General features: G+C 40.4%; 1 protein-coding gene across 1 annotated transcript; it reads right to left on the bottom strand.

Moving 5' to 3' along the window:
- Window positions 1–998: 998 nt before the first annotated feature.
- On the bottom strand, window positions 999–11,444 carry nr6a1a (nuclear receptor subfamily 6, group A, member 1a). Its single transcript, XM_028996764.1, has 9 exons — window positions 11,318–11,444; window positions 5,398–5,628; window positions 4,466–4,521; window positions 3,870–4,039; window positions 3,564–3,758; window positions 2,667–2,921; window positions 1,899–2,020; window positions 1,443–1,595; window positions 999–1,334 (listed from the first exon to the last, which is right to left on the bottom strand). The coding sequence occupies exons 1-9, from the start codon at window positions 11,331–11,333 to the stop codon at window positions 1,198–1,200; spliced, it is 1,335 nt and encodes a 444-aa protein (XP_028852597.1). The 5' UTR covers window positions 11,334–11,444; the 3' UTR covers window positions 999–1,197.
- Window positions 11,445–18,645: the final 7,201 nt, after the last annotated feature.

Here is an 18,645-nt window from a genome sequence, read left to right as displayed (position 1 = left end):
TCAGAAAACAAAACACATTCTAGAAGGACCTACAATGTCCGGAATACTACAACTACTAAATCACAAGAAGCAGTGTGATATTTGTAAAAGAACAAAACTGAAAAAAATATATATATATGTTACCCTGTTTTAAACACAGGCCCAACAGGACCACATTACAAAAGAAACAGAACTTGGTGATGGACACTGTGCATCTGACTTACATGACAGAAAGACACGTGTCTAGCAGTGTATGAGACAGGACAGTCGTCTGCGGTTGTGTACAGTTCTATGGTTAAGTGTGCAAAGAGCAGGAGTTTTTAACAGAGTAACTACGCAATGGGTTTTTTTTCTCAGAAGAATCATTAATTAATCTTTAAGACTTCAAAGACTTCTGCTAATCACTTCATCGGTGTCTTATGAAAGGTTAGTCTATATTTTGACAGACATCTTACATTCACATTGTCCACTTCAAACTTTCAGCAAATGGTGGTAGATTTATCTTATCCTCTGCGTGTCTTTATTAGAACCGCAGTTGCAGCCTTTTTTTTGTCAAGTAGTGAGGCATGAGGCAGCCCCTTACTTTTAATCAAGTTTGCATAAAACTTTTGCCTGCTAAAAATGAAAAAAAAAAACAATAACATAATAAAAACAAGACCTCAGTCCCCACCCTGTGATTGTAACAAAATAATAACCATGTCAGCAGATTATTATAAACCATTTCAGAACTGTGACTGTGCATTAATAGAGAATAGACGTTATCTTCTGTGCTCTATTGTTCAAATGTATAGCAAACACTTCCACAAAATCACATAGAAGGGACATGAAATAGCATTTACAGTCCTGAGGTAGTATTTCATTACAATCTCATATTAATCTGCCCCTACCTGAAAAAAAGACAAAAAAATAGTGGCAACACCAACACATTCAACAATAGGATACACACTTGTAAACTCCAACCATTTTTTGTGCATTTGTAGATGCACTGTGTGGGTTGGTATACATTCAGCTCTGTCAGGTAATAAATATATATGAAACAAAAGTAAAAACAGCTGCATGTGACATTCACAAGGTGTTATTGTTCCACCACCCTTATTCACACAGCCCATTTTTTCATTGCATTGTGTGTGGATGCATGTATGTATGTGTGTGTGTCTGTATGTGAGTGTGTCTGCATGTGTGTGTGAAGACAACAGGACATGGCAGGACATCAGGATCTTAGTTAGCAAGAGCAGTGTCCTTTGTAACACCAGGGCATGACCCTGTCCTGTAGCCATTCAGGCTGGACTTACACGAGTGCAATACTGCTTTGAACAGCAGGGGGAGTTGCTCCAAAGGAACATTCACTAACTTGCCTGAAATGCAGAAAGAATACACAAACAGATGTATTTAATAGAGAAAGAAAAAAATATGCACGTATAACTCATAAATGAATAAAGACAAGAATTAATCAGGTGAATCACCTGCAATGCATCGGATTTCAGGCAGACACATCATGATCTCGTGGAAGCGTTTGGGCTGGTGCGGGTACTTAAACTCGGTGTAATCCTGGCAAACATACCAGTAACGCTTATTCAGCTGCTCCAGCTGAGACACGTTGGTGAGGCCTCGGACATCTACAGGAAAAAAGGTGCCCAGTTAAAGTTTCGGCATAACTCTAGGGCCAGTTTCACCTTCATGGATTAAGCCTGCTCCTACCTTGACTAAAATGTATGAAGTTCTCCATTCAAAAATGTGTTTAGTCTATGGAGCTAAGTAATCTTAGAATAGATTAAATGTCTCAGTAGGGGTGTTCCTGATGCATTGTCTTCATTCCAAACCTACCTGAATGAGCTTTAGGTAATTGATCAATCATTCACAGTGACAATGCATTCTGGGAGGGCAGGCTGGGAAATAGTTCAGGAGTCTGGTTTGGATACCTTGGTTGAGGAAGTTGATGGCTTTCATGCAGGCATACTCTTCATTGCTAATCTTCAGCTGGTGAAACTTGCGGAACAGGTAAATGAGCTTCTCCATGACATCCATGCCATCCTCACTGAACCTATCCCAAAGAACAATCCATGAAATTCCAGGAGGTTCATACACAAAAATACAACATGGACTTTTTATTTAGTTTATCTTATGAATGAGCCCCAGTTCAACAATACATGCTTATTATTAAGGTTATAAATTAATTATGAAGTTCATACCTTCCTAGAGTACATGCTTTTGTTTCATAATGGAAAATTGAAAGTTTATTTATGATCCAACTGCAGTTCTTTAATTACAAGATCAAATTAAATGGTCATTGAGTAATATCTCAAAAGTGAAATGGATATTCCTGAACCTATGACCTTAGTCTGTTAAATAGGGATTACTGAGGTTGGAAACCCATGTTCTGGGACATTCTGTACTGCTGAGATAAAAACAATTATTCTTATGCTGGTGACTGTTAGGTATAATAGGTCTCTCTATCTATTATATTTAATGAAGGGAGTGTTCGTGATTGCCTGATTTTAGGCTATAGAGTAGCTTTTAGACCACAAGGAAATTACTTAATATCTTTACTTTCTAACTTACTATCTTTATATAATTATAGAAGTAACTCTATAAACGTGATTCTCCGCCAGCCATAATCTCGGCTCTCGGCTGCTGATAAAAAGGCGAGAATTATTCTCTGTTAACATAGCTGCCATTCTAAGACTCACCCCTGCAGCTCTTCATCAGATGGTGTGTACTTCGCAGTGACATCGGCCAGGTCTCCCAGTACCTGTGCACTGTAGACTGTTAGGCAGGATAACAGGATGAGCTCCTGCCAGTTAGCGCTGAGGAGGCAGGTGTAGTCTTCGATAGTGAGTTCACAGAAGAATGGCAGCTTCTTGATCCAAGAGATCTGTCTGAAGAGCAGCTCGTCTGCCAGCCGGCAGAGCAGTGCGAAGAGCTCCACTTGTGTCACCCTGTATCTGAAAAAGGATCATAAAATGATTATATATCCAGTACGAGGTCTCAAACACAAGGCTCTGAAACATAAAGCATTGTTCTTGTTTGTTGGGTCTTGAAAAATTAGCTATCTGTGAATAATAAGCACTTTTTTTAACTGCTTTATTAGACATACCTTAATTAAAGGTATACCTTATGCAAAAGTAGGTCAGCTAGTGCGTTGGGCATCTTCCTGTGCCTCATCAGTGATCAGTTTCTGACTGTAGCTTTTGATTCACAGCATTTACCAGACGCCCTTATCCTGAGCGACTTACAATCAGTAGTTACAGGGACAGTCCCGCCCCTGGAGCAACTTAAGGGTTAAGTGTCTTGCTCAGGGACACAATGCTAGTAAGTGGGATTTGAACCTGGGTCTTCTGGTTCATAGGCAAGTGTGTTGCCCGCTAGGCTACTACCACCCAGGTGCTGCTTTTGATGATGCTTTGGTCAAACTTTGGAAAGTATATGGCTGTTGATGAAAAGAGTAGTAGGTGGACAACAGACAGAGACCATAACGGAATGTCTTTTCAGTGTTTCTGAAAGGTTTGTGCACCTAATAATGTGTTCTGTTAGCAAACATGACCCTATTGGGTCACTCACTGAGCAAATAACGAAAAGCTGTTTACCCTTCTTCAATCATCATGGGGGTGCTCAGTGGTGCCAGCTCTTCTGCTGCAACCAGCTGTGAGATAAGCACGTACGACTGCGGCTGGGTGGCATAGCTGAAGAGGTGAGGCAGGAACTGGTAATGCGTGGTCATGGCTGAGCTGATGTACTGGTCTCTCAGAGCGGTAGTGTATCCGTTCAGCTCTAGGGAGCGGCTGTAAGTTTGCAGGAGATTCATATAACCTTGCACAATCACCTTCTACGTCAAACTGAAAAAAGAACACTAAAAAGGAATCTTACGTGCCCACATTTTATGAAAACCTCACCTGGATGACAAAGTGGATGCAGGTGATGGCTGATTACCCTCAGAGATGCCATTGCCTGGGGAACTGTGGTCACTGCTGTCACCATTGTTGCCCCAAGTGTGCTCTGGCATGTTGGCATCATCCTTGAATTCCTGCCCTGACATAATCCGCTCAATCTCTTCATCAGATATCTAATCATGAGACATTGATGTGGAAAAGAGATGTAACAAATTTGTCTTGATTATCACTGAATACCTTTTTTTTACTTTAATAATTTATTAGTTCTCATCTTACTGGCTTCAAATGGCATTAAGCACTTTTTAAAGAAACTGCAATCATGGTTATCAAGTAATCCATAATCCATGGGGTTTAATCCATGTGGTATTATCAGGTTAGAGGGCTTAGTTCAAACCAATGCATAACTGGTTGTGCACTAACAAATGCTTCAGGGCAAATGGAATCAGGCCCTAAGTCATTTTCAGCATAAATAAAACATTTTTATGTGGGTGAAACCAAGGTTGTGCCCCGAGAAAAGGTCACACTATTGGTTTTTGTATTGGTTTTCTTAGAACATGCACAACCTTCTAGGATGAAATGCTATTGACTATAGTATTTACCTGTACAGGGCCAATACTTTTATTCCTTCCACCTGGCATCCCATCCTCTCTGATTGCTGTGAAAGAAAATAATTTATTGTGTTTATGGGACACACATGTTATTATATTACATTCTGTTACTATGTCCATAGGAATGATATAACACAGAAATGGAAAAGGTAGAAATCTCTGTGATGCAGTTTGAAGATGTTGACCACTTGGGGGCAATGTCCAACCAACAAAGCACTTTGCTGCGTTTCTGTCACACGCTGTACGTTTTGTTGATTTGAAAACTGATTGCCTTGTATTTGTCTTAAAAGTGATGCTGTGCTGGCCTACATTACATTAAGGAAAACATTGTAGCATGTTTGGGTTCATGGTTATAGTGTAGTCAGATTGGTGTGTGTTTGTGGTGCTGTTTATAGGGCCAGTACGTGTTCGTGTGCATGTTGTAAGGTTCTGGCGTGACTGTGGCCGAAAGTCCTTGTCCTTGTGGCTCGTCATTTGGTGAACGCTACAACATATTCCTCACTCATGAGCCTAAAGACCACACTGGTGAAGTATTGACCATACCTCCATAGACCAGCCCTACTGGTTCTGCAAGACCGGTGTTCAGCCACAGACGTGCTTGGCACTCACAAGCCCAGTTTTATATATATCTACGTGTTGATTGTCATGGTATTAAAAGCTGTAGTATACTGTAATGAAGCTCAGTTATATAAAGATTAGCCTTGTTAAATAACCAGATCATGACTGTCAACCAGAAGGACCAGCTGGATAGGTCAGACACCTTGACCAGCTCTGATCGACAGGTTTTGCTGTGTTTTGGAAACTTGTATAGCTATTTCCATTTCTCCAACAAGGCCAGTGCTGAAAACTAAACACAAAGCTCTAAAAAAAAAAAAACAGGAATGCAGTTCTAAGCTCCTCTGTTCAACAATGATGGCACTCACCTTTGCGGTTCATGCCCATCTGCAGGCACTTGAGCAGGCGGCAATACTGGCAGCGGTTACGCTGCTTGCGCGACATCTCGCAGTTTTTGTCGCGGCTGCAGCGGTACACCCGCTTGTTGCAGATACTGCGCTTGAAGAAGCCCTTGCAGCCCTCGCATGAGATGATGCCATAGTGCAAACCTGTGGCGCGATCTCCACAGATAAGACAGGAGCGCTGATCACCCTGGTCATCTGAGGGAGACCAAAACAGGGGCAGAAGGGAATTCAACACATACATTTACACTGCGATTCATAGCTCAGTCATAGCTTTTCCACACACATACACATAATCAAGATGGCAGAATTATGGCAGAATGAATTATTCATAAAGTTCAAGCAAATATCTTTTTAACTGCTAAGTTAAAGTGAACTCTCTTACGTTGCAACACTACTTTTGATGAATACAGTTGCCGTATAATGTAGTATTACCACTTCTATACTTCATCTCAGTTATTCTTGTATTATTAAATTTCAGCTGAAAAGTTACAGTTTTCAGAACATTCAAATGTTACAGGCTTCATAGCTTTTTGATCACATTATTGTTAATCCTATGTTTGTTAAAGGGACCTAACGTGATAGTATGTATATATGTGTATATATATGCTAGTATGTTAAGATGTCAACATTTTTCTAAAAATTTCAGGAACAAGAAATATGGTGGTGAATATCTAAATGCAAATGAGAACAGTGCAACACTTTTAAGCTTTATTTGGTCTAACACAGAGACGATTATTGAGCTCTTTGTTAGCCTAACCTTTGTCTGCTGTGCTGTCTCAGGACTTTGTGGCACCTATCTACATAAATGTGCTATCACAAACACATAGCTACCTCTTTCTGGGTTAAAAAAATAAAAAACTTGACCAGATGGGCTGATACCATAGTTACAGTGAATGACTTGGCTTTGCAAAGGTGGTGACAGGCTGGAATCCGCATGCTTACTTCATGCTGGACTTAACTCAAGGGGTTAAGTCCAGAAGAGACTTGAACAGCTCAAGAACACAGAGCACATCCCCCAAAGTGTCTTAAATTCCTAATAATGATATCACTTAACAGTCCTGCCCTTCCTCTGCTCTGTTTTTTCAGTGCAGTGTAACATATAGCTCAGATTTACCATTTGTTTAGTAAGGACAAAGGGCCTTATTTGAGCATTTGAAGACAGCAAAAATAGTTAATAAGAATAGTAATTAGATGAATTGCACTACTGTGAAGAAAAAAAAACACTTTAATTTCAATATGCAAAACCATTTTTCCAGGAAAGTTGCCTAAAGTATTCAACAGCTGTTATGTTAAATTGCCCAGAAAGGGAGAACACCCCTACCGTGAAAAGGCATAGGCAAGGCTGAGGTGCGATATTTTACTTGTGTTTGTCTGTCAAAAAAAACTTAACAAATAAAATAAGCATGTATACAAAAACGTCACTGTGTTAAAATTCAACCAGTAAGTAATCCATTTAACTTGTATGGTGTTATTCCTCAACACTGTCAGATGGTGAGTCTGTGCATCATTAAACAGGAGTTCAAGTCATAAAACCAGGGTCATGGCCTCACCATTTCTCTTTTAGGGCCTGCCTACAAGAAAACAGCGTAAACTGAAAAGTTTTTCTGCATTTTGGACTTGCAGCCACTCAACAATGGGCTGAAAGCAGGCCATAAGGAATAAATGCCCTTATTTAGACAGATTGTTTGATTTCATTTTATTTTATGAAATTGTACTAATTCTAGAACACATCCATCTCATGCTCCAAATACTCTTAAGGCTCATGGAGGACAACCAGAAGATGTTCTTGGACAAGACGTGGAGGCTACCACGCTAACTCATTTTCTCTAAAATCGCTGGAAAAGATAAGTCACAAAATGTCTGTCAGATGGTTTCTGGATGTATGCAGTGCTATTTATAGCCCCTTTCCACTTTGATTGATTTTTGAAAACTGAACCTGTGCCTTTTCTCTAGCAGATGCAAAGAGAAACTGTGAATACATAACCATTGTTAGCCCATAGAGCCCTTAAATTCCTTGTTGTTCTGGTGCCAAAATGACTAGCCATACACAAAGCTGGCATATTTATTGGGGTTATTTTCTTGTCAAGTTTAATTATTACTTGAGCTTTCTAATCCCTTTATAAATTAAAAAATGGGTTTGGACATGGAGTTCAAAGGCATGGAGTAAAGCACATCTCACACATATGCTAAATGGGCAATGGGTGTGTTCTAAAAGCATTATAAATTATCATCTAAATGGTATTGTCTTTGAGAGCCTATAGGGTTCCCATACTGTACTGTCACAGCAGGGAGCTGAATGACAATAGGTGTGGTGACTACGCTGAGCGAAGCAGAAAGTAAGACTTTCAAGATGTTTTTCAGTATACCCCTGCACACCGTAGGTTATTTATTAGCAAACAAATCGGGACAATATCCTTCTTGTCCATTCCATGTTTTCGGCTTGATTAGGCAATGAATGAGCAATGTTATTTAAACTATCTGGGAGGAATAGACATAATTAATGTGTTTGATCAATTAAATTATTTGTGTCCATAACCAGTAATACAAATGATAAGCCCATTCCTAATACAGATTGAATAAATGTTTCACTATACTATACTACAAGTAGTATATAGCATAAGCATCTATTAAAACTGATCCTCACACACATTTCTTCACTTCACTGTCAAGCTGAGAGCCCCGTAATGTTGCACACATCAGGCTCCTTCCTGTTAATTTGACAATTTGTCTGCAGCCCATAGCACATGTAAAGATTTAGGGGATGCATCTGAAACCATGCATTATTGACTTGCCTATGTGAAATGCCTGGCTTCATTGAACAAGAATAGATTGCAGCCAGGCTTGGCTTCCTTAATTCACACCATGGCCACTTTGATTGCTCAAATTTGTCACCCTCACTTTCAAGTGCATGGCCACTATATTAGGCCCTGAGTTCGCACCTTCACACACTTGATCTCAAAGTGTCACGTCACTGGCCCCTCCTTCGTCTCATATGGACCTCTGAAAAAACAGCATGGCAACAGTTGCTACGTCTATTACACTAATGGCAGGTCAAGCTAAAGCTAATTGCCAAGCTCTGGCTCAAGAGGAAACGGAACAAAATTGAATGCAAGCACAAGTTTCCATCACGCAGATGGCAAATATACAGATTATCAAGATATTTACATTTACAGCATTTATCAGACGCCCTTATCCAGAGCGACTTACAATCAGTAGTTACAGGGACAGTCCCTGTCCCTGTAACCCTGGAGCAACTCAGGGTTAAGTGTCTTTTGATTTGAACCCGGGTCTTCTGGTTCATAGGCGAGTGTGTTACCCACTAGGCTACTACCACCCAAGATATATTCAAATACTAACAGTGTTGGCATCTAAAATGGACTGTATTCCTTTATTAGTGTAAAAACCTATAGGCTTACTATATCCTAGCCCATTTAAAACATATTTGTAATTTGAACTATATAGAATACGTGATGAATACAGTTTCATTTCGAAAGTGAGCGCTGGAAAAGCTTGTGTTGTTGCACCCGAGTCTGCTTACTACGCATTTTTTATTGGATCTTCTTGTAGAGCAGGTATGTCGGCTTGTCTATCACAAAACTGGAAATATCACCCTCGTCTTGAACTCTTCATTTTACCCAAGGACACTACTCACGTCACCCCCCTCCCCCTGCCAGTCCTCAGACCCCCCGTTGGGCTCATTAAAGCTTGCATTGTTACCCTGGGGTCAGGCTTTGGTTTCACTCCAAACTTCAACACAACCAGGAAATGAAGTCAAGCATTTTTAAACAGAGCTGATGAGAGGACCCATCTCATGTGCACAGCTCTTCCCTATTAAAATAAAACAGGCAAAACATACAGGCTGACATCAGATAATCAATGTGACTTAATTCAAATATTTTGAATGCAGGAAAATACGGACGAGAAATTGCAGAGTATTACATGAAGATGACATCATACATGTGTTCTGTGCAGAGGATGGGTTTGTGAGGTGAACAGCGTGACCAGTGATGGGGAGGTTTTTGTCTTACGTTCTGTATCACAATCACCATCTGAGAGAGGAAAGGAAAACATGGGGGAGGGTTCCTCTGCTGTACTTTTCCACTGTTCCTTCTCTCCTCCTGTTATTCTTGTCCTTCTTGACATTCCTTGTCCCTTAATCCCACCCTCTGATAAATGCCCTCTACATCCTCTCCCTTTCCTACACCTAAGGCATACAGTGCTGTTGTCAGTCACACCCCATCACCCGCAAGCTAACATCTCATACCTGCCGTGCCTCTTTGACTGGTCCATTCACTCACTCTAGTGTTATGGTAATCGTGTTTCATTTTGCACATCTTAGTGTGCAAAATGCCCTTCCTGGAACATAACGAATAAGGACCCCCCTACTGCTCCATCCAGGCTTCCTCCCAATTGTGTACTCAGAGCTTATGGTCATCCTTCATTACAAGCAGGGGCATTAGCATTTAGTAATTACACTTTGGCCAGGTGCTAATTCTGTGCAAATCTGTCACTACGTTTGTTTACGTTGATATGACAAATGTTGCGCTCCATCCTCTAAAAGATATTTCCTATCTACTTTGATTTGTGGACATTTTATTTAAACGCCATCCTCAATATCACATGAAAGTACATTAGTCATGTTGCATTTTGACAAGTATCAAATTAATATAATTTACAGAATGCCTAAGCAACTGTACAGTACAGTAATATCACGTTTGGTCCATTAAATGAACTCTTAAGTATTTATTTTGTGAAAAAAGGTGGCCAAATTATGTGCAACATCTAAACAAAAGCCTAAAGTAGGTGTACATTTGTAGTGGTTTTTCCAAGACCTGGTTGTGGATTAAAGGCTTATTGCAAATGGATTACAAATATGTGGCCACACCTCCATTCAATTTTACTTTAAAAAGGTAATGTATGCTTTCTTTTCTGCTTCACCCAAACTGTAGCGTCGAGTTGCTTAAATAAAATGGAAAAGACTGCATTTTGCTTTCAGTTACAGAATTTGAACAGAATTTCATATTCAACAAATAAAATGTACAAACAGTATTATAAGTGTTATATGCTGTGTTTGATAGTGTGTGTTGTGGGCAAAATTATTCATACTAAATTCAAAACGCAAAGACTAATCATAAGATATAGATTGGGCAGACATAGATTTGTGTTATCTAGAATAGCTTCCATTTCAATTAAATCAACTGGTGCTGGCAAGGTACAAAGAACCAAGACGGCAAAGTTCAGCAGCAAATGAAGGAAAGACAGCAATTTAAATGTTGGGTTTTGGGCTACAGTGACGCCAGCGGGGGTGGCTGATGGGGGTGTAGAGTGGATCTCCATGCTGACCCCCTTCTCTATCACATGAACCTCCCAGCCTCCCAAGCACACAAAACCTTTTCCAGATGGGCCAAAGGGCTCCACATCACATGTCACCCAAAGCCACAAATACCATAAAATAAACCTGCCCACGCTTTCTGTTCTGGCGAGTTCTGTGACCACAGAATTCATTAAAATATATATATATATATTTAGGTGTAAATAATCCAGAATTTATCTGCTAGTCTCCACATTGGTTGAGAAGAAAGAACAAGCCCTGTTTTGGGGCTATTTAATTATTGCCAAAAAAATCTGTATGCATATTTAAAGGGCCCAGGCATGCTTTTAAGTGTGTTTCCTAGACGCCCCCTGTTATATAAAATATACAACATAATTTGTTTGTCCTTATCTGCTGAATAAATACCAAATCTTAAGAGAAAAACATAAAAAATTCCCTACAGGAGTGTCACAGTATTAGCATTAGCCAGCATTAGCATTTCTGCCATCAGGAGTAAGAAAAACTGCACATCCTTCGCTCTTCCCTACATCCTGTTTTTTTTATCCATCTTACCTTCCCATGCATCCATTTCATGCTTCTCCCAGTCTGCCTGGCAGCCATTCACTCGTGTATCCTCCTCAGGAAAAGGTTAGGCCTCATGTCTCTTTCTCTCCTACTTTCTCTCCTCCCTGTGTCCTTCTCCACCTCCCCGCAGAGGCTGACTCTCACTGAGCTGCCTCCCAGCCTGGCCCGCTGGTCAGTTTACAGCCTGGTCACATGACCCCAGAGTTCAAGCCCTGGGGTCATGGCTCGGCTCGAGGTCCAATGGCGGTGATGGGGGGGTTGGGGGGGACTGATAGCCTTATTTTCACTGTGGCCGAACAATGTGGCTGCTGGCCACCCTCACCTCCTCCCTCCTCTTTCTTCTCAGAGAGAGGCTAGTGCACAGACAAGCGGAAACACCGTTTCTGGCTGCAGCACGGCACCGAGTCATTTCCTCACCATATAACAATTAGACAGATCCGGGCAAATAATAAACCACAAGTTCAGTTCTTTTCCCAACACAGAAATAAAAATGTATTTACCGTCGACAAATTTGTTGTCCTTCATTCCCTTGTACTGTGGACTCTCTAGGAAGCCATGGCTGTGTGAAAACTCCAAAGTGCTTCCTCACACAGTGTCGCAAATGCCTAAAATCTACTGGTATTTAGGAATACCTCCCAGATCACTCCACTGGCCATCCATACTCTGACCAGCCCCAACAGTCATAGGTCCACAATCTGCTCCACAGCACAGCCCCCATACTGTCCCTAATGAGCACCCCTGCTAATTCACACATAAGAGGCTTTTCGCATGCAAATGTAACAGGGGAGCCAGGACAGGGAGGGGCGTGGGTTAGTGGTGAAGGTGGGGGTGGGAGTCGGGGGTTGATGCATGGACAGAGGAGATGGACTTTGTCATTTAAAAGTCAATTTGGAGGCATTAGTTTGCAATCTGATAAATAATATGGCATCTATTAGATCTTAGATTAGAAACTTTGAATGGCATGAAAATACAGTAATATTTTTAAAATCTGTGATTTATTATCATATGCCTGTCATGTCCATGCGGGCATGACGCGGCGGGTGAACGTAGAGGAGGACGAGGAGTGACGAGGAATGACGAGGAATGGAGGACGCTTTCACCTGACATCACGGAACAGGGGTTTAATTGGTGAATCACAGGACAGGGGAGACATCCGAGACGAAGACACTGGTGAACATAGAACATAACTTCAAAGACCTGACAGCGGACAGAAACGAACAGGGCAGCTTTACACAATTAACACAGGTGAAAACGATTAGGGAACATTACACAGGACAACAATTAAACTCCGGTCCGGATCCTGATCCGGACCGGAGTAACCCCCATTTCGGACCGGATCCTGACAATGCCCTTCTGATGCATTTGTAATGATCCTTCCTGGTGTCCAGCGTATGGTGGGCCCCGTCCCTTCCTGATTGCCTAGACCAGTACCTGCACCAGTGTTCCAGGAATGGTTTTATCCATCTGTCACTGTGTGTGTGTGGTATGAGTGAGCGTACGAGTTGTCTAAGGTGTGTGCATGTGCCGTTTTACCCTGTTTTAACAGGGTTGTCCGCCTGTTGGAGCGGCCGCAGGCTTCCCTGTGAATTCCTGACGTGCGGCCACAGGGAAGTCCTGGTGTGGTCCACACCAACCGGTCCAGTCTGAGATTTGTCACTCAGGGGTCTTGGTGTGTTAATGGTGTTGCATTGCATTTTTCAGATGTGGAGTGTCCCCCAGGCGAGTGAGCCTTTCCTTTCCCCATTTCCCCATCCCCAAAATAGAGCCCTGTATGATGATTTGTCCTGTAAATTCAATAAACCTTTTTCTTGAAGCACCTGCACCCGGGTCCTCCCCTTCCTTGCTGTCATGACAGTATTGAAGTACCCACTAAATAAGAATGAAAACATTTGTATCCACTGCAAGTAATACATTCAGTACATGGTTGGATAGATTTTCATTTGAACAGAAATGCAAGTCAATTCATATTTTTAGTAAAAGACTGATTTAATGAAATTACCTTAAAAAGTGCAATGTTACCCTTTTTTATAATGATGCAGTTTTTGAGTAATTTTAGTAAAAAAAAAAACCCAGATTAAAAGAGTTAATGCTCACATACCATATGCTACAGGTTCACATACTGCTAAACACCAACCAACAGTAATATAGCAAATATATTTGACACTGTCATTATGATAATTTCAGAGTAATTTGGTCTAAAATGTGTGCTTGATTAATTCGAATAGCACAAATTGTTTTCCAGATTTTTAAGTCTTACATTTTAGGTTTTAACAGATAACACTTGAATTGATGATGATTATAGGTCAGTTTGTAGTGCTTATATGGTACTGCTTGATACAAAACTGCAACCATGTTTCAAGGACACACACAAAAATGCATTAATTAGCAATAGATTCCCAATAAATACCCTCATTGGTTTTGTGTTCTGGGCGGATTCATTCTGATGCTCTTGAAGGCACACACATTATGGACTTGCCTTGACATTGCTTATAAGGGACAAAACCAGATGAATATAGATCAGCCATTGGGAAGACATCATACATCATCCTTGACCTTGGTGCACAACCCCCCAACGTAGCCCACATATTCTTGAGACTGAGGCCATTATAGGTCTGAGGTCAAAGTTTACAAAATTATCTAAAGTCTCCTGTGTCCGTCAGTACTATATTCCTGATGTAAAAGCTATTGCTTTACAGCCTTAGGCTAGGGTCAAACAGAGGTTATCTTTGGATGTCTAATTATGAAACTAGGCTCCTGCTCCTGCAACGCTGAGTCAATAGCTATCAAATATAAATAAATAAAACACTTCAACCACAGACAAAATTGGAGCTGATGTGGCTAATGTGTTTCATCTGCAATTGCTGGTTTTTCGTTAGAAGGATCAGGTGACTAAGATGGCAATGACCTAAAACACTACCAGTCAATATTTTGACAATTCTAACTATGGTAGGCAGATCTCACTTTCCTATTGTTTCAGTAGTACTGGAGGAGTTTCCGTATTTGCTGAGCGCTTATCTTTGCCTATGTGCAGCTGAACCCAAACCATCCCAACTATGAAATAAAGTAGTACTCAGTTGTGATGACCACTAACTACACAAACTACACAAACTCTACCCAAAATGAAAAAGTCTGAGCACATTTTATGAAATGATTGGACAGGTCATTTTTAACAAGTTTTTTACAATTTAAAAATGTTTTTAACCATCACTAACTTCATTACCCTCAATGACTTCATTAAGGCTTCCTGAATACTTTCTATCCACAGAGAGTTACAAATGTATCAATTCCTCATTGTTAGGAATGCCTCTTTTTTTATTGACCCAAGCTAAAAAAAACGAAATACTGCTGGCTATCAAAGCTGTTCTGCAGTATTATTTACATTGATTTCAGTTTACTGCCAATTATTTGCAAAGAGCATATTTTGCAGCTAGCAGAAAGTCATTAACAATTATATATATATATATATATATATATATATATATATATATATATATATATATATATATATATATATATATATATATATATATATATATATATATATATATATATATAATTTATGATACACAATGCAATTTATAAGATCATCATACTGCTGTAGTAATTCAGCAGCAATTCACTGCACCAATGTAATCAAAATGCATCTTTGCACCTTCACCAGCAGAGGGCAGTGAGAGAAAAAAAGTTGGATGTGTCAGCCCTCAAGGGACACATTGACTGATTCACTGTCTGAAATTGTCTGTATGCCTGCTGTTTTAGGTATTCTGTGGTTTGTTTTTAATACTCACTAATCTACAGTTGCCACGGTTTAATATGGCACGTTTAAGATCTGAGAAGATCAGGCAGAAAGGAAGCCACCAAGACAAGAAGCAACGAAAAAGATGTCAGTCAAACGTGTGACATTTCAAACATTTATCAATTGAAACCAAATGACTCACAGATTAAGCAACCAAATGGCAATATGAGTCAACTATAAAAAGTATGAAAATTGCCTTTGATAAGGGAGTCATGTGTGTCAGCCTCTATCTCTTTGTTTTCAATTTGGCGAGAAAACTCACCCAGTGAGGAGACTCGACAATACTGTACTAACACACTGTCATTTTTTTTGAGAACTCCTGCTCATTATTATTAATAAATTGTATGTATTGCATCATACTGCACCGCACATTTTTTTTCAGGATTGTGACACCAAGGCAGTCCTGGGCTAGTCCGGTGACACGCAAGAGACGCACAAAGGTTCTTATCAGCCCCATCTGATGCTCATTTGGCATGGTTGATTAGAACCCTCTACATGTGGGTTTTTGCCCTCACTCTTTGTCCTTGCACTGACGTGGACAAACCTTTCCTGATCAGGTCCTGACAACCTGTCACATGCCGCCTGGTTTTTGTGTTCTTGGCCATTGTGTTGGTTTCCTGTTAAAATAAATATGTTTTTTTGCTCACCTGTTGATTGCTGAACTAATGAATGTGTTCTATGTCCAATATAAATAAATGTTTTGCATTTAAAATACAAATATTAATGCAAGTGAATTTGCAACAGGGACATTAGCTTTCAAGGCTTACTGGTGTACATGGGGAGGAAAGGCTAAAAATTTCAGCTGTAGAATTGTCTGAAATCCCTTTTGCCCAAAGGTGCAAGTCTAAAGAAAAATTCCATTCCAAAACCAAATACGTCATCACATTGAATATTTAACACAGTTCTGTTGTTTCATTTGTTCATATTGTAGGCCATAGCCCATTCAATGAAGCTGTATGCACTGATAAAAACAGACCTTATTGTTGACATAAATAACTGTTTTAAAGAATATTTTTTTGGAACCCACGTTTAAAAACATATATGTATACACAATGATGTGTAATTAATATGGGAACACGATCTTGCGTGTTTCTGAAATATTTTCTGGCGCAAACTGCCATCTCTGGTTTCTATGCACTTTCAGTTGATTTTTCAGTGCAGGGGGTCGCAGGAAATTTATTTCATATTTTTAAAAGCTGTGCTGATATAAGCCAGAGAATTGAAACAGAAAAAAAAAACCCTTTTCAGTCACTGTCACGCACCATCCATCAACTAATCTATTGTGTGAAGCACAATCTGGGGTGAAAATACAGCATCATTTACTTGATTTATCTCCAGCCATGATTCTACTTTTCCTCCTAATATGTCCCACAAACTGCTATTTTTGTTAAAGTATGATTCCATTTTAAAATGCCAGTGTGAGCAATATGACACAGAAGGCCACGCCACATCGTGAAGCTTTCCTTATCCCTTCTGTGGTGTGATCTTGTGAGCGTTTTACTGCATGCCTCTTATTAATCATCAGAAGTAGCCTTTTATTTACAATTTTAATTGTGTCAGTGAATACTTAGTACCTAAAGTTACATTTTTTGTTAATTTAAAAAGTTATTTTTACAATTTCACAATGTTAACGTTTAATTACTTTTTATAGCAAATGCTAAATCCCAAAAAATGCAAATTTAAAATTTAATTAAATATTAGGTTGGTAACTTGACCACTAGGGCACCAAATATTTAGCGAGGTCAAAAGCGCCCGAGCGTTCTTCTTCTTCTGACCTCAATATAACCACCCACTCTGCTTCCTCTGTCCCCTCCCCTCCCACTGTCTCTTCATCTCTCTTACATCACTCCATTTCCACACGCTCTTTCTCTCCATCTCTCCCGATGCCTACTTTCTCCCTGCCCCCTCTCTCTTTTTCTCCTGATTCCCCCTCTCCCCCTCTTCCGTCCAGTCGTTCTCTTCTTGCTCCAGAACTGTCAGATCACATTAGAGCATTTCACGCTCCTCGCCTGCGGAAATAACAGCTATGAACCCCGCAACACAGCACAATTCTCCTGCTCCAGTTAGCTCCTTGCTAAATACCAACATTATTTTATTCATGATGTGGCCCTTACTCATCCAGCATGCCCCACTAAAGGGCAAACTGAAGAACTGAGATGTGTATGTCACTGCACTCGTTCTGCCCCTGGATCCAAGCATTTGTTTAGCAATACCCCACATTAATAACATGCATCAAATGATGCTCATCAATGAGTCATGTGAACAGAGATTAACAGCGGTAATATAGGGCTAGCAGAGGAGGCTAGTAACGAATCACATTTACTTTTGTACTCTTCCTTGAGTATTAGTTTGAACGCTATTCATACTTGAGTAAGAATTTTGTCAGCTCTACCCACCTCTGGCTACAAGTATACATATAAATAATATTTTCACATACAGTGGGACAAAAAAGTATTTGAAAGTGAAATGATTGTGAAACAGCACATGGTACACACAATGAAATGTGTCCTTTGCTTTTTGCCCATCGCCCTTGGTGAGCAGTGGGCAGCCATGAAGTATGTGTACTTGGCTCAGTGGCACTTCAGTGGCACCTAGACGGGTCAGGATTCGAACCGACAACCTTGTGATTACAGGTCCATTTCCTTAGCCGCTAGGCCACCACTGCCCTGTAAATATGTCTACAGAGATGGGACCCAACTTGGCGACCATGATCCAATGAGGACACGATACAGTGTGAGTACATTTATAATACTCAGATGAAAACAATCAGGACAATCAAGAGCACAACATCTGAGGAGCACTTCACCAACGTTGCACACACTGTGGCTGGTATTTTGGCCCATTCTCGGCACATTCTTCCAAGCATGCATCCTTTCCTTAAATTGGATCAACCATCCTGTCCCCTTTGCAGATAAGCAGCCCCAAAGCATAATGTTTCCAGCCTCAGGCTTCACAGTTGGTATGATTTTCTTGGGCTGTTTTGCTTATTTTGCTCTCATTTGACCATATAACATTCTCCCAATCATCAGATGGACTCTGGAAAACTTGGACATGTGCTGTCTTAAGCAAGAGGACCTTTCAAGCACTGCAGGATTTTAATCCAGGTCCATCAGATCCAGAGAGTTCTGTGATCTGCAGTCAGAAATGAAAGAGCATGCCTCCAATGATGAAGAGTGATCAACTAATGATACTACACACCATCCAAAGTGACGATTAGCAAGTCTTGGCAGCAGGAACTTGTAAGAGACTCAATCTATCATTAAGGCCCCAGGATATCCTGTAATCAGGAGGGTGGGGATTTAGAACAGGACTTCACAAGGCTGGTCTGACTGGTTTATGTGAGGAACACCAGGTTAATGTAATTCCTGCGCTTGTAGAAGTAAAAGTGCATGGTCATGCTGAAGGGAAAATATGTATTAGTTCTGATTTGCCTTCACCGAGTTTACATCTATAAACCCCATCAGTATGACAACTGACAAGTGAAGTGAAGAGAATTATACAGATTATTGAATGGCAGCTG

The sequence above is a fragment of the Denticeps clupeoides genome, chromosome 11 (assembly GCF_900700375.1).
Source record: "Denticeps clupeoides chromosome 11, fDenClu1.1, whole genome shotgun sequence".
In the NCBI taxonomy this organism is placed as follows: Eukaryota; Metazoa; Chordata; class Actinopteri; order Clupeiformes; family Denticipitidae; genus Denticeps; species Denticeps clupeoides.
This window is presented reverse-complemented; position numbering and strand designations above follow the sequence as displayed.

Bases quoted from the DNA above. Each gene is read 5' to 3' on its own strand.
- nr6a1a (XM_028996764.1), bottom strand. The intron at 2,922-3,563 runs GTAAACAGCTTT...ATCCTTTTTCAG, and splicing joins CCCATGATGATTGAAGAAGG to ATACAGGGTGACACAAGTGG. The intron at 1,596-1,898 runs GTATCCAAACCA...TTTTTCCTGTAG, and splicing joins CATCAACTTCCTCAACCAAG to ATGTCCGAGGCCTCACCAAC.